Raw genomic sequence first — 16,973 nt, forward strand, 5'->3', positions numbered from 1 at the left:
AACTAATAAGTAGCTTTTACGGGAAAAAAACTCGCAATCATCGAGCTTTAAAGGGTAATTTTAGGACATAGTTGAGCTTTTGCAATGAGATATGCTCATATGGAGTATGTTGAGACACTAAAGTTTGTGTTCGGATTGAGAGAATTGAAAAGAAAAGAAGAGAAGTGATTTGAATGTATATATTTTTCTTTTTGTTTGAGTAATAAAATTAAAGGAAAAAATATTTGGAAGGAAGGGATTTATGTTGGAAGTTTGGAATATATCATTTGGGCAACATATGCCATAAGGATAATCTATTAATCATCATTTGTATTGTTACTGCCAAAGTGGTTTGTTAAAGATACTTGAAATACATGACAAGAACATCATGAATTTCACTAAAAAAAAAAAAAAAAAATTGATAAAACTGCTATCATAAATTCACGACCACCTTCTTTTGGTTGCCATTGGCGACCGGATACTGCGAATTAGATTTAATATATTTACGGCTCATTTGGTAATTGGTGTTAAGTGGTGGGAATGATAATGAAAAATTAGTATAATTTTAGTAGAAATATCTCTTGAAAAATTTAATGTCCATGCTTATTCTCTTTCAACAATCTCATTTTCTTACCATGAGAATGTGGTATTAAACTATAAAAATTTATGTTAAACTTTCATTAACATGAGAATAACATAATACATATTATGAAAATTCACACTACAAATTATTTCCATTACAACCAATTAGTATCGATAACCAAACGAGTTGTTAAGTTTATAACATAATACATATTGTGTTATTTTGTTTTGTTATAAAGTGTAGATACCGTAATAATAATTTGTTTTTGGTGACAAAACGAATTAGATTCATTACACTAACGGCCCGTTTGATAATCCGTACTAAATAGCGGGAATGGTAATGGAAAGGTAGAGTAATCTTTATAGAAATATCTCTTTACAAACTTTATGGCCATACTTATTCTCCTTCAACAATCTCATTTTCTTCACAAAAGTCATTCCAATGCATTATTATTTTAACTTATGGTATTAGATGGTAATGGAAATATGTGACCTAAAAAACTTTTCTATGATCAAATTTTCATTTCCATGGGAATGACATGATACAAATCATGAAAATTTACACTACTGTTTATTCTCATTGTCACTAATTAGTACCGATAACCAGTGGCGGATCCAGGGTTCGGAGTCCCAAGAGGCACCGACTAATGGACAAAATTTCGACAGCGTTTCGTTTGTAAAATTAACAACTAATTTTTTATTTCTGGAAAATGACAAGTAGAAGCACAATGAATTTATCAAAATTATGATCTTGTTCTTGAAAGAGTTTCTCATAATCAAGTAAGTTTTCGAATAAAAGAATTCTAGTAATTAAGATCTATATTAATCATATGCATTACCTGAATTAATAACAATTTGAACTTATTTATTAAATTCATTCCTCTTTATTCAAAATAATGTAACTAGAGAAAAAGTTGAATATACTCTAAAAATAACGTGTATGATGTAAATAAATAGTGAATTGATCTATTATAGTGCACGTTCTTTATTGAGGTCGTCTCACCGTCAGACGGCCTCAATTGGGTGTCACCGTGGGATGGCCTGAATTGGGTCAGCCTAAACTATTTTTAAAAAAACTTCTTGTACAAGTGTAAATTTAGTTTTCATTGTTTTTTTTATGTTTTTTACTAATAGGCTGCTTGTATGGGCCTGTCTTACGATGAGACAGTCTCATACAAAACTTGCTAAAATTTTAAATACGATATACAATAAAAGAAAATGAAACAAAATAAATCAACTGACCTAATAAAAAAGTAGGATAAAATAAATAAATAAGACAAAATTACTAAAAGGAGGAAGTATTTATCATTAAAAGACTATCAATTTTACACTTTTACTCTTACCAATAGAAAAGTGTACTTTGAAATTTATTTTAAAAAAAACGCCTAGAAGCAAGTGTTTCCGTATGCCCCAACTTACATCCGCCATTGCCGATAACTAAATGGGCCGTAAAGATTATAACACCTAATGTATGTGTTTGTTACTAATTCCCAGAGTGAAAATACATAACTCTAGGTTCTCCAAGTCTTTTAGTATGAAAACTTTGTGACGTTGGCTAGAAAAATAGAGAATTGATCCATTTGGGACAGTGGAACCCATCTCCATGAAAGGTAATAAAGCATTCATTTCTCACATAATCTTTGCATATGACCTTCTCCTCTTTGGAGAAGCTAACATTGACTATGACTAGAATTAAAGAGGTCCTCCTCAAATTCGGCCTTGAGAAAGTTCAAACTAAGCGTTCAGAGATATTGTTAATCAGAAAAGTTTTTTTGGATCCATTTATGCTGGAGATTGGTTTTTCAATGGGAAAAGTATAATTGTTGCCAAGAAAAACGCTTTCATTTCAATGAAAAACGTGAAATTGTCCAGTGAAATTGTTGTTTTTGGCTATATTTCCAACACCCTAATACCCTGATCAAGGCAAGATTGGGTTTAGGGCAGTGGAAACCGCTGCACACTTTCTATTTAAGTGAAATCGCTGTCAAGGACAATGATTTTCAGTTATCCCTTGAAGTCTAGCCTCCAGTCCAATAGAATACAAAATCGTTGTCTTGAACAATGATTTTCGAGTCTTTTCAGGTTTGGATCGGATTCAAGTTGATCTAACTATCAAGATTTTTAAAATATATATTAATTTCATATCGGATCAAATATTGACATGTCTACCTATAATCTATTTATAAGTTTATTTTCACCATTAATAAGATTTACTCTCCCTTACCCTCCAGGATAATCGCAACGCTCACTCGTAAGTCTTAAGTACTCTCCCCCCACTTGAGCTAACTTAACATAGTTTCCCTCCCCCTTATAACAAAAATTAGGAGTATTTATCAAAACCAAGAGTAGTATAATTACCAGTGCAAATAGCCAAAAGTGACAAAAGTACTCTAAAATTCCACCATAACTCTAACCGAGTTCCCTAAGATCGATGTTCCAGGTTTATCTTCATCCTCCGTCTACTTCATTTTGCCTAATTCCAGTGTAGGTTTTCGCTTAGAGGTGTTCATTTAGGCCATCGGGTTGATTTCGAGTTAGGTGTTTTGAGTCAGTTGAAATCGCGTTTTGTATCCAAATTATATTTTAGATAAATGTAAATCATTTTTGAAGTCCGGTCAAATCGGGTTATATTATAAGGTCGGATAAATTTCAGATAATCGGGTCTGTTTTGAACACCTCTGTTTTAAATTTCGGGTAAAGCTCAACCAGTCCTCGATCATCTTCTTGGGTAAATCTCTTGATTTGGAAGGTGGTTCAGAAGATAGAAGAGTACTGATGATGGTGATGGCATTTAGGATGGTCATGAATAATGGTGGTGCAGAGCAGGTGCAGATGTGTAGTGTAGTGGCACGACGTGGTGGTGATGTGGTGTGTCATACGCGTGTTGGGTAATCGACGCGTACGTAGTGGTGTTGGCATGAACTCTAAACTTGTATTCAAGGAGTTCAAATCACTTGGGTAAAGGAGGGAATCGAGAAGAGGAAATCTGGGATCTTTCGATTCAGTGAAAATGGAGAAACAACAACAAAAAAATATTGTAAAGACTTATAGCCAATAAGTTAAAACTATGCAATTGCTTAGATGAAATTCCAATCATCATTATTTCAAATGCTTAGATGAAATTCACCAAAACCATGTCCCTGCTAAACTTGTAGCCAATAAGTTAAAACTTTGTAATAATTCTCAAATCAAACAATCTCACGATAAAAGCATCTATGTTATACTGACCTAATGTACATTTACAGTTTTAAAATAATCACTAATCACATTAAAGTAATCACTTATAATCTGAAATTAACCAATTATAACATCAAATTGAGCATTTACGATTTTACAATTTTACAATTTTAAAGTGATTACTTAAAATATTAAAGTAACCAATTATAACCTTAAAGTCATCGCTTTTTATAGTCTTGAAGTGATTACTTAAAACCTTATGCTGATCAATTAGAAAAATAAACTCCGACACATGGTGAAATGATCTCATACAGGACTTGCCGAAAACATTGTAATGACTCCAATCACACCAACATAGCCATCATTTCCAACAGATAAACGACCAGTAGATTTTATTTTCCTCAATTGCAGATAAAAATCCCCAAAACACAAGCATATAATTCTGCCATAATCCCAAATTACATATCCCAATTGCGCAAGGAAATATAAGCATATAACAAACTACTTATTAAGCACCTTCTCTCCCAAAATATACCTAGCACAATGCACACATAATCAGTCAAAAGACAGCTAATCTGCTTCATACACCAAAACCTCTCTAAGCTCTACCAAATCATACCAATCATATAAATACGACAAAACAACAGACAGCCACAAAGTAGAAGTATTGGTGCCATAGGAGTGTATTTGGATAACATTAAAGAAGGAAGGGAAGATGGATGGAATTTCCTTCCAAATCTTTCTATTGCTGGAAGGATTAGTATTGTTCAAAATGTCAAGAAGCTTTCTCCACCATTTCCCTCTCCTTTTGGTATCCAAAACAAGACAATGTGACCCCTCCAGTCCCTCCCCTTCCTTTCCATTTATTTCCTTCCATCCAAACATAGCATACATGACAGAACCAACCATGTTCTTGATCACAAACGCAATGTTTCATGTTCGTACTCAAAAATCTTATTAACAATTTTACAAAATCAATTGATGAGTGTGGCGTTGATTACAACAACTCCATTACCCTAATGCAAGGCCCCTAATCCCACCCAAAGAGGTATAGATTAGTGATTGACGATAACAAATTCAGGCAATACAAGGCACACTAAACCATAAAAAGAAATATATAAATGGTAAGAAATAAAGATAGAAAAATTTGTAAATAATACTCTTTTAACTATTGCTAATTGACTTAAAAAACCCTCAACTACTATTAAACTTTGTATACCCTCAAGTATTAGAACTGAACCTTGAACACTATGTACATTATTTTCAACAAGTTGTTTTGGGATATTTTTAGTCATTGAGCAATAGTTGGAGTACACAAGGTTAAGTATCCGAATACTTGACGATATACGAGGTTAAATAATGATTTGGGGTATTTTGAGTCAACAAGCAATAGTTGAGAATATTATTTCCAAATTTTCCATAAAGATATGTTCGAAGTTGAAGCATTTTAACAAAGGCAAAGAACATATTATAAATTTCATGTCTTCAACAAAATACATGGACAAATAAGATCACTGATACCAAATTCAATCCATCATCAACTAATTACATGAAGGCAATGAAAAAAAACCCAATAAAATGACAATTTTTCACATTCCAATAAAGCCAAAAATAAAATATCAGAAGATAAATGCAAACTTAGGCCCTTTCACCACGAATTCTACGAGCAAGCTGAATATCCTTTGGCATAATAGTCACCCTCTTAGCATGGATTGCACACAAGTTAGTGTCCTCAAACAGACCCACTAAGTATGCCTCAGCTGCCTCTTGAAGAGCAAGAACAGCATGACTCTGAAACCTCAAGTCGGTCTGCATTGAAACATTGTATGAATTTGTCAATAAAACCTTAATTCGAAAGTACCCAAATTTAACTAAATTGAGCATTAAAATGATGAATTTACCTTAAAATCCTGAGCAATTTCACGAACTAAACGCTGAAAGGGGAGTTTACGGATCAAAAGTTCAGTACTCTTCTGGTACTTTCGAATTTCACTTTTTACCCCGAAGACACAATTATTAGGTTAATTGAAATTCTCAAAAAATAAAAAAGAGAAATAGCGAAATTAATTACCGAAGAGCAACAGTTCCAGGACGGTATCGATGAGGTTTCTTAACACCTCCAGTAGTTGGAGCAGATTTCCTAGCAGCCTTCAAAGAAAAAAAAAAAAAAGAATCCAAAAATGTGAAGAACAATTGAATTGGGGATAAAAAGAAAACCCTAGAAAGCAAAAAACGAGGGGAGAAGAGAGACCTTGGTAGCAAGTTGTTTGCGAGGAGCTTTTCCACCAGTGGATTTACGAGCAGTTTGCTTTGTACGAGCCATTTCAATGGAATCCCTAAAAGCAGGGAAGTATTTAGCTTCGTGAGGAAGAAGAAAATTGAAAAAACTTGTTCTATCTAATGTTGATTATTGACAGTTGAGTATTTAAACTAACCGCTTAGTAGGGTTATTGAATGGACCGTATTAGTCTATTAGGCCCATAAGGCCGTAATCCATAAAATGTGCACAAATTATCGTGAAAAATGGTCTTTTTAAGAGACACATTAGATATATGGAAGAAATAGCCTAATTAACACACATTAAAGAGATAATGAGAATATAGACTTTTAGTTTTGAAGTCGTCTCTCAGAAGAATAGCTATTAAATGTGTGTTCTTAGATCCTAATTTAGCTCTAGATGCTAATTTAGCTCTCTAAATGGAGAAAATTTGGGAAAAAAAGAAACTACGTAGAATAATTCAACATCTTCATTATTTTACAATATTCTCAACTATTAATTAACCATGAATAATCTCAGATTTAGGGGTATTTTGCCAAGAGTAAATATTCTCAACATCCTCATAATTTGACCAAATGTAGGCCATGAATTTGTAAGAACTTCGGGACTGTTTATTTTAAAATCAATCAATAATTACAAATTCATGCCTTGAAATTTATGCCTTTTACAATAAGCAATCTCGAAGTATTTTTTTTTACAAATAACAGCCTTTAACTTACCAAACAGGACATCAATACAGCTACTTCACCGGATGACCTGCTAAATGACCGTTGACCATGCTAAATGACCGTTGACCATGCTAAATGACATTTAACTTTCAATTAAATTCATTAATCTAACCTAATTTACGCACTTACCCCAAATTAAACCCTTTTTTCCCAACCCCTCTCTAACTCTCCCCGATCATCACCATTCACCAACCCCAACACCGCCACCACCACCACCACTATTAAAGCTCCTCCTTTTATAACAACCTATTATAGGTGTTGAGCTTTTTACCTTTGAGTTTTTGACCTTTGACGGGTTGTTATTAAAACCCCTTATAAATTTGTTTTAATTCGAAGGTTGATAAAAATTCACCAGGAGCAATTATGGCTTCTCTAAAGTTACCAATTTGGAAAAGATAATAGTTTTAAAGGTAAAAGCTTTTAGTTAACACCCACTTTACCAACGAAATCTAGAGCAACTATGGCTTCTCTAAAATTACCAATTTGGAAAAGATGGCTCAATTGAGCAAAATTCGTGGGTTTGTGTGAAGTGGATTTGATGAATTTTTAGAAAAAAAAAAAACAATTGGTCTTATAATACTCTCCTTGAATCCCCCAAATCCAACTCGCAGATGACATAGGAGTTAACTAATGAGAAAGAAATGAGAAACTTAATTGAGACTGATATCAAATGATTGATATTGGAGAAACACCTTTTAATGACGATGTGCTTGTGAGTGAGGTTGTCTTAGGCAATGACATAAGTCTCAGTAGCATTGTTGATATTAGAGAAGCACCCTATGCGTTACTTCCTCCTCTAAATGAACATACAAAGGACAACTTTTGGACGATATAGGCATGTGAGCCGACTTTCACTAAAGACGGGGAATTTCAAACAGTCATATTTGTCATAAAAAGGAGATTTTGGCCACGGAGCAGGTTACCGGAACCGAACCGATCCCGAACCGCATGAAACCGTCCCGAAACCGTGAAACCGCCGGAAAAAAAACTGCTTGAACCGGACCTAAGAACCGCAGGCCGGAACTGGAACCAGAACTGGAACCGGAACCGGAACCGATCCGGGTGAACCGGCCCAACGGTTCCATGGAACTGGAACTGGTCCCCGTGAACCGGCCCAGCGGTTCTTTGGAACCGTTCGAAAAAGAGCCGTTAACTAGCCGTTGTGATTTTTACTATAATTACACATCACTTTCGATCATTTTCTTTTACAGCTCATCTCTTCTCCTACTCTCTCTACTTACCCTATCTACTTAATTATTTAATTACACAATAATTCTCTTAATTACATAATTAGTCTTTTAATTATTTCTTAATTTAGTTAATTACATAATTAGTCTATTAATTATTTTTTATTTCATAATTCTATTATTATTTCAATATTATCATATCTTCTTTTTTGATAAAAGCCTCTAAAAAAGTTACTAAAGTGGCAAAATCGTTGGGAGGTTCTAGCTCCAAAAGAAAGGCCACTTTAACTCCGTCGATATCAACAACACCTTCGATTAGTAATTATAATTATGAACCAAATTATCCAGAAGGTTACAACCAAGAATTACACAATTATGCAGAAGAAGTAAAAAGAGAAATACAAATTGATGAAGAAGAAGAACAAGAAGAGGAACCAACGACCCCGATCGGGATACATAGATCTCGACAGTCATCAACAAGATCACATGAAGAACAACTACTACAAAAACAACAACAACAAAGACAAGTTCGTGGTAAACGAGTTAATTTCCAAACTATCGATTAGTTTTATAATTTTATTCTTCAAATTGATTAAATTTTAAATTATTATTTATTTATATGTTGTGGTATTTGAGTGTGTCTTTATATTTAAATTTAGATGAAGATGAACCAGTAAGACAACCTTTTTCCGGCAATGCCACCTCCTAGTGGTAGAGCTGTTTCACATGTGTGGTCGTATTTTACAAAAGAACCAACCGACAATCCAGATGTTTTCTTATGCACTTGTCAAAATTTGTGAAAGTCAAGGAGTAAATCCCTTATTTTCATACAATTTCACCAGAGGTAATTACTTTTTAAGTTTTTTATACATACATGATATTCATATTTTATAAATCAAGAATGTATTAAAAATTCATTTATTGTGTTTTGTGAATACGTGTTAGGTGGTGGTATGGGATCTTTTAACAAACATTTGACAAAGAAGCATGGAATCACAAAAGAAACTCATGCAACAAGCGGCAGCGGACCACAAGTAGAAGCCGACAGTGGGACATTCCCAGCGGAGGTATGCCTTTTAAATATAATCGTAATGATATGATTGATGAATTTTCTAAATATGTAATTTGTGATGAATTGCCATTTAACCATGGTGAAAGTAGGGCATACGAGCATTACACTAGAAAAACTTTGCAACCACAATATAGAGCGATCCCTAAGAACACTCTTAAACGACGCACAATTAAATTATATGAATCAATGTGCTATGAATTAGTAGAAATGTTTAAATCTTTTAATGGTATGGTTAGCATAACAGCTGATATTTGGTCTGCTCCCCTACATTTAGAAGCTTATATATGTGTAACAGCACATTGGATAGATCAAAATTGGATTATTCAAAAAAGAATAATTGCTTTTGAGGTAATGCTCGAAAGACATACGGGTGAAAACATAAAATACAGATTAATAGAGATATTTAAAGAATGGAACTTATTAGATAAGATATTTTGTTGTTCTATCGAAAATGCAACTGCCAACATTAAATGCATCGAACTTTTGTATAACGAAACTACATTTAGTTTTATCCTTGGGGGTAAATTATTACACGTACATTGTTGTGCTCATATAGTAAACTTATCTTGCCAAGCAGGTATAAAACAATTAAGTGATTTATTAGATCCCATTAGAGACATAATGAAGTGGCTTAGAGTTGGACAGGTAAAGAGAAGATATAAGCAATTATGTGACCATTATCAACTAAAAAAGTGTATTGGTCGATGGATACTCCCACACGTTGGGGCTCAACCCGCGATTTATTAAAAAAAGCGATTGCTTATCGTCCAGTTATAACACAACTTTATAGTGAGTGTACAGATAGCTATATAAGTGATGACACATGGGAACTAGCTATAGGTGTACAGAAAATATTAGAAGCGTATGACCACGCAACTAAGATTTTTTCATATGTTTACGAACCAAACGTCCACTTAGTGATAAGTGAATGTATTACTATTTTTTATCATCTTCTTAAACATTCGCATGATGATACTAACACATATTTAAAGTCGATTCTTGCATATATGATGGGCAAGTGGAAGACATATTTTACTGATTTTCCTTTTATTTATGGAATTGCGACAATTTTAGACCCATGTTTTAAGACAGAAGTCCTTACTAAAGTAATTGGATTTTACTACCAATCATTAGATCGTCTGCCTAGTGATCGTCTGCCTAGTGATGTACATAATTATCTTGGAACTTGTAAAAAACTTTTAGCAGAACTTTATGAATACTATGCTAGTGTATATAACCCAAGTAGCGATAGGTCTAGGCGTGCTAGCGTCTCGGCACGTCCCTCTTATTATAATTCCGTAATAGCTAATATAATAAGCCAAGATGATAGTTTTGTAGGATCATCTTCTTCACCCTCCACTTCATATTTAGAATTAGATAATTATCTCAAACATCACTTCTCCAAGGTAGCTATAATATTTTAGAATGGTGGAAAGAAAAATTTATAAAATTTCCCATATTATCGAGAATTGAAAAGGATATCCTTACAATTCCTGCTTCTACGATTGCGTTGGAGTCTGCTTATAATGCAGGTAGAAGAGTTTTAGACAAAAAGAGATCTCGTCTTGCTCCACATAGTATTCAAATATGTGTTTGCAAGAAAGATTGGGATCAAGCGAAGCTTCGAACACAAGGACTAAAGAACGATGATGATCAAGGCGATGATGATGATCCATGGATGATGATGGATACATCTACATCATCGTCAGAAGGAGAGTCAGCGGAAGCATCTAACCAACCAAATGATGATGACGAAGACGAATAGGATCAATCGGACAACGATTAATCAACATTCAACAACTACAAATAAAAGGTATGACAAAGAACTACGTTGGCTTGATTCTTTCGGGATACGTAGACAGCTTAGTATATCCTTCGGGTACTAGGTTCAAGTCCATTTTCTCCCTTTTTTTATTAATCATCTTTATCGTTTCTTATTAATTTATTTTTTTCATTCTTTTTAGTAAATATTTTAATAACGATGACAAGCAATGAATTTCGCTAATAATCAAGTAATCATCAAAGGTATGTCCGCATTATTATAGTATTTTTATATTATATTTAAAGGAAAAATAAAAATGGAACCGGAACCGCCTCATGAACCGCCAAGAAACCGTTTGGAACCACCCCGGAACCGGAACATTTGAATCAGGTTCCAAATGGAACCGGAACGGGAACGGAACCGGCCCAACCCGAACCGTGGCCATCACTAATTGTATCACATTCATAGAATTGTGGAACATTGAACTGAGACTTTTAGTCAAATTATCTTAGTTTTAAAGTGTTAGAGGGGATATAGTTGGAAACTTAGGGGTAGAAAAAGTTCCATACAAAGGGAAGTATGAGTCTTGCGTATTAGCTAGCGATAATGTGTCAGCTGGATATATTCATTTCATATCCTTTATGATTAACTGCGTGATTAAAAATTGTGTTCCGCAATACCAATCAACTAAGGTGTCTATGGTGCAACATATGGTGAAATACCAATTTAGTATACATGATACTTACAAGCAGGTAAAGTGCACAAAGAACCAAATATTTTGTTCATCTATGGTAGTTAGAAAGACTGTTATACTCTCCTCCTATGATTTTTTAAAGAAATGCAACAAGAAAACTCAGGATAATGGTTGAGTGGTTTTTCAAAGAAGAAAATGATAAGGGTGTTTATGTGTGCAGCAACATTAGTACCTTTTACCGGGTGTTTTTGGCGTTCGAACCTAGTATTAAGGGATTCAAGTATTGAAAACCTCTAATTGAGAGGTAGCGTCCGAGAGAGCGAGTCGCAGATTATATGGTTTGTACAAACATTCTCATAGGCTCACCATTGAGAAGTAATCATGATGTACCTATTATATCTTATTAATGTTGTCCGTATGTCGACAAGACCAGCAACCTAGTCCAATTTTTGTACTTGGCATTACTAGATCATCTATGGGAGTGTATTGAGGATTATAGTTAGGTTTCTAGTGGTCTCACCTCCGTATATTGGCAGTTGTATCATTTTATGAAGGATTCTACTTCTGCTAGTCGGAATCAAAACCTTATACTATGTAACTTTGTATTATATAACAATAGAATGTATTTATAACTTTGTTTGTTTTAAATGTTATCAATTACAGGCTTGGGAGCATTTTCTCATTGACCAACCATTGAGGCACATTGATCGTGGTGTTGTTACTCCTCCACAGTAACCACCCATATAGGTCCCATACAGATCGAGATGGGAGTTTTCAGAACAAACACAAACCATACAAGAGTAGATGCGGGAGTCATTTAAGGCAAGATTGATCTACTTTAACCAGGTATCTAATTTAGTCCTGATGCTCACTACTATATATTTTTTTTTTGAATATTTTCTATAGTATTAATATTTATTGTTCTTTTAGTTTCTTTAGGACCCGTACCCTGCTAAGGCATATGCTACTTTGCCGGAACACATGGGTACAGTGAAGGGTGCGTGGAGGGAATTCGTACCACTTATATGCTTCAATATATTCAAAGTTTATCTCTAAGAGCGCGCAATGCGCCAATATGGGTTAGCAAAAGGCATCCTTCCAGCATGCGACATAGATTTAAACTATATTACTACACAAGAAAGGGCAATATACCCAAGAATTAGAATGAGTTCACTAAGATCACATAGCGCGTTTGGTGCATAGGTTTCAGTTCATACCACATAATACGTCCATCAATGAGACAGGCGCACATACTACTACAGGTTACATATTGTGGTTTCGGTCCATCACTCAAAGATGGATGACACCACGAGGTGCAATTGATGCGACCTTGTACGCTCCCACCCACCTACAGTGACTCACTTTTTAAGTATTGTTTTACATTCCAAAATTTGTCCTAATAATTCTTTATAATTTTGAATTTAATTTCTACTATGTATTCTTGTTCAAGCACAAAGTGTGATGTCTGATTACCACCCCAATAAAGATCAACCAGTTAGAAAAATTGCTCAAGGTGTCTCCGGGCTCATATTTCGAGCACTACATTCCAGACATCAAGGAGCTAACCCAACATGCTTTTGTATCTAGTGGTAAAGGGAAAAATTCGTCTGAACTCATTCATGTACCATCATATGGACGAGCTGGACTTATCCATGTGAGGGTGCGGGGTCCTCACGGATAACGAGTGTCCAGTACAATATCCTCGTAAACCTAATTGCCAAATCACAACAGCCTACTACCATAATAGGGAAACTAGGTCATCACAATTAGATAGAATAGTCAAGTCAGATAAGTTTTGTTTTTAATTGATTATAACTGATCAAAATTGATTATAATTAATATTTAATTAAATAATAACTAAGTTGTATTAACTGTAACCAAAAATACTAATTATAACTAATATTATAATGATTAAAATTGATTTTTTATTGATTAAAAACCAATTTATTTAGATGAAGTAAACAAATCATAAAAATATTACAAACTTAAGGCGCGTGAGATACAATACAACTAATTTGAAGTAGAAGAGTAATACTCTCTCATATTCATCACATGTATTCCATTTGCTTTATACAATATCCAATGCACTTATTCAATTCTTAATATCTCTAATTGTGCATAGTTAAAAATCATAAAAAATTAATATGAATAATTCTTGCACTGAGACTATATTTACTTTATACACTATTTATTTGCTTTATACTATCTATCACAAAATTTTAATCGACTATATTTTAACTTATAATTATGAATAATATGCAAAAAGTGAATAGGAAAAAGTAGTATTATTTATTTTTCATAATTACAGAACTTCTCAAAATACCATCACTTGACTACAACCCGCAACAGGAAACACCATCAGTCCATCACATACTCGGTCAAAGAGCCACAGAAAATACTTTTATATACAACTACTGAAGACCCTGACACCCTAAAAGCCACCATAGAGAAGTATTACTAAGATAAAACTTATCCTAATTCCTAATAAACTTCTACGCAGCAGCCTTCTTCGCTACAGCAGGCTTGATTGTTTTCAGCTTCCTTGTGGTAGTCGTTCTCTTACTCCTCCTAGCTGTCGGTGTTGCTGGAATGTCAAGTTTGCTTACGGCCTTTGACTTAGGCTTCCTCCTCTTGGCTGGCTCTTTTGCTGCATTTGCTCTTGCAGCTTTTGTGGTTGCGGTTTTAGCCCTCTTCTTTCCGGCCTCAGAAAGTTTGTAGGAAGCCTTCACTTTTATAAGCTTACCATTGCTAACACAGTTCTTGAGCTGCAGACCTAGAATCTTCCTGAAGTTGGTAGGGAGAACTGCTTTGTGCTTGTTCTCTATGTATTTTGCAATTGCGTAAGGGCTTGATCCTCCTTTCTCGTTCAGAGCAGTGATTGCTTCTTTCATCATCTACATCAATAAGAGAATTGTTGAATTTTGATTGATTGATTGATGAAATTGCAGCAAACATCACGCAGATTGTTCATAGAAATTGAGTAAATTCGTCTCAATTGAATGATCAGTTCTATAAAAGTGCGCAGAAATTTCTCAGAACATTCAATTAAGCAATAAGCTTGTTGTACTCTATATCAGTTTTTTTTACTTAAATCGGTTGAAATTAAAATACCAAGAAAAACTATTTTAATTTGTCGAAATGTTAGATAAACAAAAAAAGACACTTCAAATTGACTAATTATGATGCATAAAGAACCTTCAAGTTTAGTGTACACCGGAAACTAAAGCAGCTCAATAAGAGAAGATGTGATCGCCGATATTGCACAGTAGTAAATTACCAGATTATCTAAGAATATCGTATAAAAATAGAACATTACATCAGCAATTGTAAAAATTTGTAAAGATGATCAGAAATTTTCCAACGTACCTATCTTCGAACTTACCTGAGCTACTGAAAATTGATCGATCGCATCACTACCAGAAGTTTATTAACCGCACAACGGTTAATTAACCAAGTAAAACATCTCAAACAAAACCACTTAATATAAAAAAAAAATCTTCGCTAGTAGCAAAATCAATCAGAAACCAACGAAATTTCAATCAGAAATCAATTTGACCATGAGAACAGAGGAACACTTCATAAACAAAATCAGTAACTTAGAAATTACAAAATCACAAATTCAAAAAAAAAGAAAAAACTCCAATCACTAATATTATTCAAGTCAAATATTTCGAATTAAACACTAAAACATAAATATTAAATATCTTAACAAGTAGCACATCAATGAAAAATCAAAACGAATTTCAATCACAACTCATTATGATCATAGAACAGAGCAACACCTCCACATAAACATCAAGAACTCAAAAATTGCTAACTCACAGCTCAATAAAAAAATTCACTAAAACTAAGCCAAAATAAAACAAAATTACCTGAAAATAAGGAGGATGAGAAGGTGATTTAGCTTTTTTCTCCTTCACAACCTTTTGCTTCCTTTCTCTCTTCGGCTTCTTCTCATCCTTCGCATCAACCTCCATCTTCTCCGCTTGATTCTCCGTCACCGGATTTTCCATCACCGGAATTTGAGTTTCAACCTCACCAGAATTTGACATCACTTAAATAAATTTTTGTGGTGTTAGAAAATGCTAGAAAGTTGTCTAGTATGACGACATAATTAGTAGCCATCGCAATTTATAGGAGAGCGAAAATAGAGGTGGTTAGATTTGATTGGATAATAGATTTCAGGTGGATTGCCAGCGTGGACAAATGAGAAATCTAGATCGTACATGTGGAGGCTAATTTAAGCGTCTATTTGATGTTGGAGTGTGATGTTTGTGGCGGTCTTATCTGAAAGGTGGAAGAATAGAGATGAACTCGTGAGTTATTGTGTGCTAATTATAAGAATAGTAGTTTCATGTTTGTGTTTTTGTTGTTGGTTTTTTAGGGTTCTAATTTTGTGGATTTTAGTTGGATTTTGATCATTGTAGAACCACTAAGGATTTTAAATTTTTGATACATTTTCATGCTTCAACTCAATAAGTGTAAATGGTTGAAATTTGGATAGTAATTCAATTTAATGTAAATATTTTACAAATATGTTTTTTTTTAACACTATAATGGATAATATTCAATTAAAAAAATATCTCATATTGATTTTCCTAAAATGTAATTTGTACCAAATACTAGTATTAATTTTGGTTAGTTATAGGTTATAAATATGACAAAAGTAAAGTGCATAAACATCGTGTAGAATCATAGGTGAATGGCCTTATCATTACAAAAAAAGTTGAAAGTTTGTAGGTGCGGGAGGTGTACCTACAGATACTAACAAGATCCAATTTGTTGGTATGAGCTTTGTAAGGTAAAAAAGTTTACCCAATTCTTATAATTCGCCACCCTTTTCATTTTTTCGCCACCCCCTAGTAAATTACCATATTGCCCTTGGTTTTGAAAAAATTACAATTATGCCATTAAAGCTAAAATTTTCTATATAAACCACACTCACACTAAAAATTCTCTCACTACAACTAAAAACAACATACAAAAGCAAAATTTGGGAGCAAAAATTAAGTTCAATCCGGAATTTATCAATCGAGGTAAGTTATTTTTAATTAAATTTAATCATCAAAAAAAAAAAAAAAAATAGGAGTCGCCCAGATCTGGGCGACTCCAATTTATTTTTTAACTTTTTTTTTATTTTTTCCGTATGTATTTTGTTAATTTTATTATTATTAATTTAATTATTATTATTATTGTATTGTTATTTTTGTTAATATTAAATATATGTTAATGTTATTATTATTAATTTTATTATTATTATTGTGATTGTTAATTTTGTATTATTAAATATATGTTAATGTTGTTATCATTAATTTTATTATTATTATTGTTATTGTTATTTTTATTTATTATTAAATATATGTTTATGTTTTGTTTTATAAATTATTAGTTTAAATTTGTATGTTGTAATGTTTATTTATTTATTTTTTAGTAAGTGTATATATATGTTATTTATAATTTACGGAAAAAAAAAAAAAAAAAAAAGAAAATGAGTCGCCCAGATCCGGGCGGCTG

The 16,973-nt window shown here is 33.3% G+C and overlaps 2 protein-coding genes across 2 annotated transcripts; both read right to left on the reverse strand.

Moving 5' to 3' along the window:
• Nucleotides 1-5,250: 5,250 nt before the first annotated feature.
• On the reverse strand, nt 5,251-6,149 carry LOC130820326 (histone H3.3). Its single transcript, XM_057685660.1, has 4 exons — nt 5,990-6,149; nt 5,810-5,886; nt 5,640-5,730; nt 5,251-5,547 (listed from the first exon to the last, which is right to left on the reverse strand). Exons 1-4 carry the CDS (start codon nt 6,059-6,061, stop codon nt 5,377-5,379), a joined length of 411 nt encoding a protein of 136 aa, XP_057541643.1. The 5' UTR covers nt 6,062-6,149; the 3' UTR covers nt 5,251-5,376.
• A 7,576-nt stretch (nt 6,150-13,725) lies between these two features.
• Nucleotides 13,726-15,582, reverse strand: LOC130820328 (histone H1-like). Its single transcript, XM_057685662.1, has 2 exons — nt 15,332-15,582; nt 13,726-14,353 (listed from the first exon to the last, which is right to left on the reverse strand). Exons 1-2 carry the CDS (start codon nt 15,509-15,511, stop codon nt 13,952-13,954), a joined length of 582 nt encoding a protein of 193 aa, XP_057541645.1. The 5' UTR covers nt 15,512-15,582; the 3' UTR covers nt 13,726-13,951.
• Between the last annotated feature and the right edge of the window lie 1,391 nt (nt 15,583-16,973).

Source organism: Amaranthus tricolor, chromosome 8 (genome assembly GCF_026212465.1).
Source record: "Amaranthus tricolor cultivar Red isolate AtriRed21 chromosome 8, ASM2621246v1, whole genome shotgun sequence".
Classification (NCBI taxonomy): Eukaryota; Viridiplantae; Streptophyta; class Magnoliopsida; order Caryophyllales; family Amaranthaceae; genus Amaranthus; species Amaranthus tricolor.